Source organism: Tachysurus vachellii, chromosome 10, assembly GCF_030014155.1.
Source record: "Tachysurus vachellii isolate PV-2020 chromosome 10, HZAU_Pvac_v1, whole genome shotgun sequence".
Classification (NCBI taxonomy): domain Eukaryota; kingdom Metazoa; phylum Chordata; class Actinopteri; order Siluriformes; family Bagridae; genus Tachysurus; species Tachysurus vachellii.
In genome coordinates this window covers 28,080,808-28,090,807 of record NC_083469.1, presented here as the reverse complement: position 1 = coordinate 28,090,807, position 10,000 = coordinate 28,080,808, and the positions used below count along the sequence as shown (strand labels likewise).

The 10,000-nt window shown below is 49.6% G+C and overlaps 1 protein-coding gene across 1 annotated transcript in view; it reads left to right on the top strand.

Moving 5' to 3' along the window:
- Nucleotides 1-9,995, top strand: part of nrde2 (NRDE-2, necessary for RNA interference, domain containing) — a gene marked incomplete at its 3' end in the record, with an annotated part of 13,164 nt that extends 3,169 nt beyond the window's left edge. Inside the window, exons 5-14 of the mRNA XM_060878913.1 lie at nucleotides 3,660-4,116; nucleotides 4,273-4,651; nucleotides 5,047-5,180; nucleotides 5,676-5,799; nucleotides 5,868-6,037; nucleotides 8,035-8,436; nucleotides 8,537-9,402; nucleotides 9,565-9,706; nucleotides 9,788-9,859; nucleotides 9,972-9,995. Coding sequence (XP_060734896.1) covers nucleotides 3,660-4,116; nucleotides 4,273-4,651; nucleotides 5,047-5,180; nucleotides 5,676-5,799; nucleotides 5,868-6,037; nucleotides 8,035-8,436; nucleotides 8,537-9,402; nucleotides 9,565-9,706; nucleotides 9,788-9,859; nucleotides 9,972-9,995 — 2,770 coding nt within the window. The remainder of the gene's footprint in view (nucleotides 1-3,659; nucleotides 4,117-4,272; nucleotides 4,652-5,046; nucleotides 5,181-5,675; nucleotides 5,800-5,867; nucleotides 6,038-8,034; nucleotides 8,437-8,536; nucleotides 9,403-9,564; nucleotides 9,707-9,787; nucleotides 9,860-9,971) is intronic.
- Nucleotides 9,996-10,000: the final 5 nt, after the last annotated feature.

Below are 10,000 nucleotides of genomic sequence, written 5' to 3'. Positions count from 1 at the left end.
TCACACTGTCTGTCTGTCACACTGTCTGTCTGTCTGTCACACTGTATGTCTGTCACACTGTCTGTCACAGTGTCACACTGTCTGTCTGTCAGTGTCACACTGTCTGTCTGTCACACTGTCTGTCTGTCACACTGTCTGTCACACTGTATGTCTGTCACACTGTCTGTCACAGTGTCACACTGTCTGTCTGTCAGTGTCACACTGTCTGTCTGTCACACTGTCTGTCACAGTGTCACACTGTCTGTCTGTCACACTGTATGTCTGTCACACTGTATGTCTGTCACACTGTATGTCTGTCACACTGTATGTCTGTCAGTGTCACACTGTATGTCTGTCACACTGTCTGTCACAGTGTGACACTGTCTGTCACACTGTATGTCTGTCACACTGTCTGTCACAGTGTCACACTGTCTGTCTGTCACAGTGTCACACTGTCTGTCTGTCACACTGTCTGTCTGTCACACTGTATGTCTGTCACTCTGTCACACTGTCTGTCTGTCACACTGTCTGTCTCACACTGTCTGTCTGTCACACTGTCTGTCACACTGTCTTTCTGTCACACTGTATGTCACAGTGTCACACTGTCTGTCTGTCACACTGCCTGTCTGTCACACTGTCTTTCTGTCACACTGTATGTCACACTGTCTGTCTGTCACACTGTCTGTCTGTCACACTGTCTGTCTGTCACTCTGTCTGTCACACTGTATGTCACAGTGTCACACTGTCTGTCTGTCACACTGTCTGTCTGTCACACTGCCTGTCTGTCACACTGTCTTTCTGTCACACTGTATGTCACACTGTCTGTCTGTCACACTGTCTGTCTGTCACACTGCCTGTCTGTCACACTGCCTGTCTGTCACACTGCCTGTCTGTCACACTGTCTTTCTGTCACACTGTATGTCACACTGTCTGTCTGTCACACTGTCTGTCTGTCACACTGTCTGTCTGTCACACTGTATGTCTGTCACACTGTCTGTCTGTCACACTGTATGTCTGTCTGTCACACTGTATGTCTGTCTGTCACACTGTATGTCTGTCTGTCACACTGTATGTCTGTCACACTGTATGTCTGTCTGTCACACTGTATGTCTGTCTGTCACTCTGTCTGTCACTCTGTCTGTCACTCTGTCTGTCACTCTGTCTGTCACACTGTCTGTCTGTCACACTGTCTGTCACACTGTCTGTCTGTCACACTGTCACACTGTCTGTCACACTGTCTGTCTGTCACACTGTCTGTGTCAGTGTCACACTGTCTGTCTGTCTGTCACACTGTCTGTCTGTCACACTGTCACACTGTCTGTCACACTGTATGTCTGTCACACTGTCTGTGTCAGTGTCACACTGTCTGTCTGTCACACTGTCTGTCTGTCTGTCACACTGTCTGTCTGTCACACTGTCTGTCTGTCTGTCACACTGTATGTCTGTCTGTCACACTGTATGTCTGTCACACTGTATGTCTGTCTGTCACACCGTATGTCTGTCTGTCACACCGTATGTCTGTCTGTCACACCGTCTGTCTGTCTGTCACACTGTCTGTCTGTCACACTGTCTGTCTGTCACACTGTCTGTCTGTCACACTGTCTGTCACAGTGTCACACTGTCTGTCTGTCACACTGTATGTCTGTCACACTGTCTGTCTGTCACACTGTCTGTCACAGTGTCACACTGTATGTCTGTCACACTGTATGTCTGTCACACTGTATGTCTGTCAGTGTCACACTGTATGTCTGTCAGTGTCACACTGTATGTCTGTCACACTGTCTGTCACAGTGTGACACTGTCTGTCACACTGTATGTCTGTCACACTGTCTGTCTGTCAGTGTCACACTGTCTGTCTGTCAGTGTCACACTGTCTGTCTGTCACACTGTCTGTCTGTCACACTGTCTGTCACACTGTATGTCTGTCACACTGTCTGTCACAGTGTCACACTGTCTGTCTGTCAGTGTCACACTGTCTGTCTGTCACACTGTCTGTCTGTCACACTGTCTGTCTGTCACACTGTCTGTCTGTCAGTGTCACACTGTCTGTCTGTCAGTGTCACACTGTCTGTCTGTCACACTGTCTGTCTGTCACACTGTCTGTCACACTGTCTGTCACAGTGTCACACTGTCTGTCTGTCAGTGTCACACTGTCTGTCTGTCACACTGTCTGTCTGTCACACTGTCTGTCTGTCACACTGTCTGTCTGTCACACTGTCTGTCACACTGTCTGTCTGTCACACTGTATGTCTGTCACACTGTCTGTCACAGTGTCACACTGTCTGTCACACTGTCACACTCTGTCACAGTGTCACACTGTATGTCTGTCACACTGTCTGTCTGTCACTCTGTCTGTCACACTGTCTGTCTGTCACACTGTCTGTCTGTCACACTGTCTGTCACACTGTCTGTCTGTCACACTGTCTGTCTGTCACACTGTCTGTCTGTCACACTGTCTGTCTGTCACACTGTCTGTCACACTGTATGTCTGTCACACTGTCAGTCACACTGTATGTCTGTCACACTGTCACACTGTATGTCTGTCACACTGTCTGTCACAGTGTCACACTGTCTGTCACACTGTCTGTCTGTCAGTGTCACACTGTCTGTCTGTCACACTGTCTGTCTGTCACACTGTATGTCTGTCACACTGTCTGTCACAGTGTCACACTGCCTGTCTGTCACACTGCCTGTCTGTCACACTGCCTGTCTGTCAGTGTCACACTGTATGTCTGTCACACTGTCTGTCACACTGCCTGTCTGTCACACTGTCTGTCTGTCAGTGTCACACTGTATGTCTGTCACACTGTCTGTCACACAGTCTGTCTGTCACACTGTCTGTCTGTCAGTGTCACACTGTCTGTCTCACACTGTCTGTCTGTCACACTGTCTGTCTGTCACACTGTCTGTCTGTCAGTGTCACACTGTCTGTCTCACACTGTCTGTCTGTCACACTGTCTGTCTGTCACACTGTCTGTCACACTGTCTGTCTCACACTGTCTGTCACACTGTATGTCTGTCACACTGTCTGTCACACTGTCTGTCTGTCTGTCACACTGTCTGTCACACTGTATGTCTGTCACACTGTCTGTCACACTGTCTGTCACACTGTCTGTCTGTCACACTGTCTGTCTGTCACACTGTCTGTCACACTGTCTGTCTGTCACACTGTCTGTCTGTCACACTGTCTGTCTGTCAGTGTCACACTGTCTGTCACACTGTCTGCCTGTCACACTGTCTGTCTGTCAGTGTCACACTGTCTGTCTGTCACACTGTCTGTCACACTGTCTGTCTGTCACACTGTATGTCTGTCACACTGTATGTCTGTCACACTGTCACACTGTATGTCTGTCACACTGTCACACTGTATGTCTGTCACACTGTATGTCTGTCACACTGTCTGTCACACTGTCTGCCTGTCACACTGTCTGTCTGTCAGTGTCACACTGTCTGTCTGTCACACTGTCTGTCACACTGTCTGTCTGTCACACTGTATGTCTGTCACACTGTATGTCTGTCACACTGTCACACTGTATGTCTGTCACACTGCTGAGTGTTCGCTCAGTTGTCTCTCAGTCAGATGTTTTATGTTTTAATCTCCACTCTAAAACCCAAGCTGATACAGTAGAGCCCATTTTGTTCTGCTGTTGATTATTTGGTTCTATCCTGAATGTACACAGGTATAAGCGGAAGGGCAGGTCTGCTCTTGGATTGGACAGCAGGATTCAGGGCGTGTCCTGGGAAGACTCCGGCCCAGAAAGGAAACGGAAAGAAAAGAGAGAGGAACGTTATTTCTCTCCCACCAACCGCCGTCTTCTCAGCTCTGAAACTCCACCCACTCTCTCAGTCCCTCCCACTGATTCTGACCTATCTATTGATCCTGCTTCATTTATCCCCCTCCCCCCCTGTAAGGAAGAGTCTGACTCCGCCCCTCAGACCAGCACCAGCACTGATCCACTTCGAGTGTATGACCTTGCAACCTCACTGTGGCTGGAGGGAAAAGGTCAACCAGATGTCAAAGTTCAGGTGCAGCCGCCTCCATCAGACATGTTAATGACACGAGTGGAGGACTTTAACAAGCAACTGAGGGAAAACCCCAGTGATGTAAAAATGTGGCTGGAGTTCATACAGTTTCAGGTGCGTTTATTTACTTGCCTTGGCAGTAATGGACTCTGTAATAGTGATGCTTCTGTAGTGCAGAGGAAGAGAGAGACGGGCAGAAGGCAGTAAGATTAATACATTAATGGTTTAAAATGTCTCTTATTAAACACTGTTGTTTGTGTGTGTGTTCAGGACGAGTTGGGCAGCTCCCTCTCGGGGCAGGGGGCGGAGTCTGAGCGTGCACTGTTGGACAGGAAGTTGAGTGTGGTGGAGCGTGCTCTTCAGCTGAACCCCGGCTGTGTGGAGTTGAAGCTGCACAGACTCACCCTGGGCAGGGGATTGTGGGATGGCCCAACACAGCTGAAGGAGTGGAAGAAGGTGGTGTTCATCCACCCGAACAGTGCCTCCCTGTGGAAAAGCTACATCCAGTTCACCCAGAGCCAGTTCAGCTCCTTTTCTGTCCCCATGGTGACCAGTGTATACAGGAAGTGTCTGAGCACCCTCAGTGCGGTACAGGATGGACAGCTGTTGTCTCACCCACCGCTGCCAGGGACAGAACACCACCTGCTGGGTAAAGGACAGCTAACCAGTTATCTGATTGACTTATGATGTCATAATGGTCATGACAGCAGCTGTCCAACCAGCAAGTTTATTTTAATGCACTTCTATAAAAATTACACAATATTCTCTTTTTCTTTCTTTGTTTTTTCCATTGTTTGTTGGTTTCTGTAATGTGTGTGTGTATCTGTGTGTGTGTGTGTCTGTGTGTGTGTGTCTGTGTGTGTGTGTCTGTGTGTGTGTGTCTGTGTGTGTGTGTCTGTGTGTGTGTGTGTGTGTGTGTCTGTGTGTGTGTGTGTGTGTGTGTGTGTGTGTGTCTGTGTCTGTGTGTGTCTGTGTGTGTGTATCTGTGTGTGTGTTTGTGTGTCTGTGTGTGTGTGTGTGTGATTCTGTTTGTGTGTATTTCAGACGTGTTTGTGAGACAGTGCCACTTCCTACGTCAGGCGGGTCACTCTGAGAAAGCTGTGTGTCTTTTCCAGGCTCTGATTGAGTTCACCTTCTTCAAACCTGACAGTGTTAGACACCTAAACACTAAACAACAGGTACACAAACACACCTGTGTGCATGTGTTAGAGACATACAGAAAGACAAAAATACACAATCTGTTCTCTGTGTGTGCCTGTCTCTGGGTCTGGGTCTGTGTGTGTGTGCCTGTCTGTGTGTGTGCCTGTCTGTGTGTGTGTGTGTGTTTGTGTGTCTGTGTGTCTGTGTGTCTGTCTGTGTGTGCCTGTCTGTGTGTGTGTGTGTCTGTGTGTGTGTGTGTGTGTCTGTGTGTGTGTGTGTGTGTGTCTGTGTGTGTGTGTGTGTCTGTGTGTCTGTGTGTGTGTGTGTCTGTGTGTGTGTCTGTCTGTGTGTTTGTGTCTGTGTGTGTGCCTGTCTGTGTGTGTGTGTCTGTATGTGTGTCTGTGTGTGTGCCTGTCTGTGTGTGTCTTTGTGTGTGTGTCTCTGTGTGTGTGTTTGTGTCTGTGTGTGTGTGTGTGTGTGTGTGTGTATCTGTGTGTGTGTGTGTGTGTCTCGGTTTCTGTGTGTGTGTGTAGGTGGAGTTCTTTGAGACATTCTATGACAGCGGAGAGCCAAGGTTGGGGGAGAGTGGTGCCAGAGGGTGGGGAACCTGGATGAAGCAGCAGGAGAGAGGAGGATGGATACAAACACCTGATACAGGTAGACAAAGACATACACATACACAACCCTGAAACAGAATCCACAGTGTGGTGGTGGTGTTGTTACAGAGGAGGAGGATGAAATAGATGATGAAGATGAGATTAAAGATAAATCCCAGCCGAGGTGGAGAATCTGGCTCAATGTTGAGTCATGGCGGGAAGCCAACCATTGGTTACCATGGAGACCAGACAGAACTAAGGGCCAACCAGAGGAGGAATGTGAGGATCCAGATAGACAGGTAAAGACCAGTCTATATCCAACTAAAGCATGAACATAGACACGCATAAACGTGCACACACACACAGACACAGACACACACACACACACACACACACACAGACACACACAGACACGTACACACACACAGACACACACAGACACACACACACACACACACAGACACAGACACACACAGACACACACACAGACACACAGACACACACAGACAAGCACACACACAGACACGCACACACACAGACACACACACACACAGACACACACAGACACACACACAGACACACACAGACAGACACAGACACACACAGACAGACACACACACAGACACACACCCAGACACACACAGACACACACAGACACACACACAGACACGCACACACACACGCACACAGACACACACACACAGACACACAAACACACACAGACACGCACACAGACACGCACACACACACAGACACACACACACACAGACACAGACACACACACACACACACACACACACAGACACACACACACACACACACACACAGACACACACACACACACACAGACACACACACACACAGACACACACAGACACACAGACACACACACAGACACGCACACACACACACACACGCACACAGACACACACACACAGACACACACACAAACACACAGACACGCACACAGACACGCACACACACAGACACGCACACACACAGACACACACAGACACACACAGACACGTACACACACACAGACACACACACACACGCACACACACACAGACACACACAGACAAGCACACACACAGACACGCACACACACAGACACACACAGACACACACACAGACACGCACACACACACACACGCACACACACACGCACACAGACACACACACAGACACACACACAGACACACAAACACACACAGACACGCACACAGACACGCACACACACAGACACGCACACACACACAGACACGCACACACACAGACACGCATGCACACACACACACAGAGGCACACACACACACAGACACGCACACAGACACGCACACACACACAAACACGCACACAAACACAGACACGCACACACACACACAGACACGCACACACAGACACACACACACACAGACACACACACACAGACACGCACACACACACACAGACGCGCACACACACACAGACGCACACACACACACAAACACGCACACAAACACAGACACGCACACACACACACAGACACGCACACACAGACACACACACAGACACGCACACACACACAGACACGCACACACACACAGACACGCACACAGACACACACACACACAGACACACACACACACAGACACGCACACACACACACAGACGCGCACACACACACAGACGCACACACACACACAGACACGCACACAGACACGCACACGCACAGACACGCACACACACACACAGACACGCACACACACACACACACAGACACGCGCACACACACACAGACACGCACACACACAGACACGCACGCACACACACACACAGAGGCACACACACACACAGACACGCACACAGACACGCACACACACAAACACGCACACAAACACAGACACGCACACAGACACGCGCACACACACAGACACGCGCGCACACACAGACACGCGCGCACAGACACACACACACAGACACACACACACAGACACGCACACACACACAGACACGCACACACACACAGACACGCACACAGACACACACACACACAGACACACACACACACAGACACGCACACACACACACAGACGCGCACACACACACAGGCGCACACACACACACAGACACGCACACAGACACACAGACACGCACACAGGCACACAGACACGCACACAGACACGCACACACACACACAGACACGCACACACACACAGACACGCACACACAGACACACAGACGCGCACAAACGCACACAAACACACACACACGCACACACACACAGACACAGTAACCTGTTGTGTTACCTGCACAGGTGGTGTTTGATGATATCGGACCATCTCTGATCCGAGTTGAGTTGCCAGAACTGCGTCTGCGTCTCCTGCTCTCTTTCCTTCACTTTCTGGGCGTGCCCATTGGCTCTGCTTCTTCTTTGTCCAGCCTTATTGTGGATGACTCCACCCTCCTGGATGACTCCGCCCTGTTGGACGAGACTCTTGACCTTGAGAGACCTTTGACCTCCCATGACCTCCCAGTGACTGGAGTCAGTGCTGTGGGTCACATGACCTCTCGATGTGACTCTAGGAGGAAGACAGTGGGGTTATATAAACTGGGGGAGGATTTTGTCAGGAATGTTCTGGAAAAGACCCTCCCACTGTTTCCAGCTCAGGACAGAAGAGCACTCACTCTCTGCTGGATGCAATACGAAAAACTCAAGGTCTGATCTCCTCTGATCTCTGATCTCCTCTGATCTCTGATCTCCTCTGATCTCTGATCTCTGGACTCCTCTGATCTGTGACCTTTTGTGTGTGTTGCAGGTGCTGCGGTGTGTGCATAGTGGCAGTAAGAAGAGTATTAGGGTGCAGGGGAAGTGCACTAAGCGTTTATTGAAGCATTTACTGAAGCAGCAGGAGAATCGTTGCTCTTTGTTGCTGTGGCGTGAGTACGGCCATGTTGAATGGTTGTTAGGAAACATAGATGAAGCACGCAGGGTTTTTGACTCCGCCCTCTCGTTGGGTGGAGCATCTGGCTTACGTGACTCCGCCCTCTGCCACCTCTGCCTGCTGTATGCACAATTAGAAATGGAACAGATGTGTCTGCGTGGGGCTCAGAGTGTAAAGACCACACCTGTTTCTGTCACCTCCTCTCGGGCAGTGTACATACTGACTACATTATCAGAGGATGCCACCTATAGGCCTTTTACAGGAGAGATCAGCCCCATGGCCATACTAAAGGCACGCAAAGCGTACGAACATTCCATCTCAGAGGGAAGGTCATATGAGAATGCCTATGGACTGATTGGCTGTTTTGGTCTGTTCCAGTATTTAACGGTGGGGGTCGATGCGGCCGACTCAGTGTTCACTGAGGCCAGAAAGTATATTAAGTGCACTAAGCAGCTTGAGGCCGTGTGTGTTTTGCATGTGACACTGTTACATCATCACTCACGCATCAGGGCGTTTCCTTTGAGGCGTGTGAGGTCCGTGCTGAATGATGCGCTCACCCTGCTGCCCCACAGCACATCCCTTTGGAGGATGCACCTACAGGTCGACACCTGCTACTACAATGCTGCCAACACCCGACGGTTCCTACACACCATAACTAAACGCAACCAGAGCATCCTGCCTCGACTGTTCACCTTAACAACTGAACAGCAGAGGAAAAAACGGATAGATGCTGTGCTACGGTAACGTATGGGCGTGTTCTAAACAACACACGCTAATCACTATATAACTGCATCTTCAGCACAAGGCATTATGGGTATTCTGTATAGTTTACCATACATAGTAAATGTGATGTGGCCACATTAACTAAAAGTGTATGTGTGTGTGTGTGTGTGTGTGTTCAGGTCAGGGCTCCCAGACAGTTCTCTTCCTATGTTTCCAGAGATCGGCCTTTGCAACCGTATCCGCTCTCTGTTTGAGGTTGCCGTGGCCTCAGAGCCTGGTGCTCACTGCCCTCTGCTGTGGAGATGCTACATCAACTTTGTGGTGAAGATTATTTTAGCTCCACTGTAAAGCTTGATGATGATGATGCTAGTGACGGTAATGATAATTATAACGTGTTTACAGGTGTGTGATGGGGATGTTGAGAGAGGAAGAGGAATCTTCTACAGAGCCCTACAGCATGTCCCCTGGGTGAAAGTGAGCACTTGATTATCTCCACTCATCTGCAGGTAATAACATTATAATCATCATAGTGACCTGTGTGTGTGTGTGTGTGTGTGTGTGTGTGTGTGTGTGTGTGTGTGTGTAGGTTCTGTACATGGATGCTGTTAGCTTGTT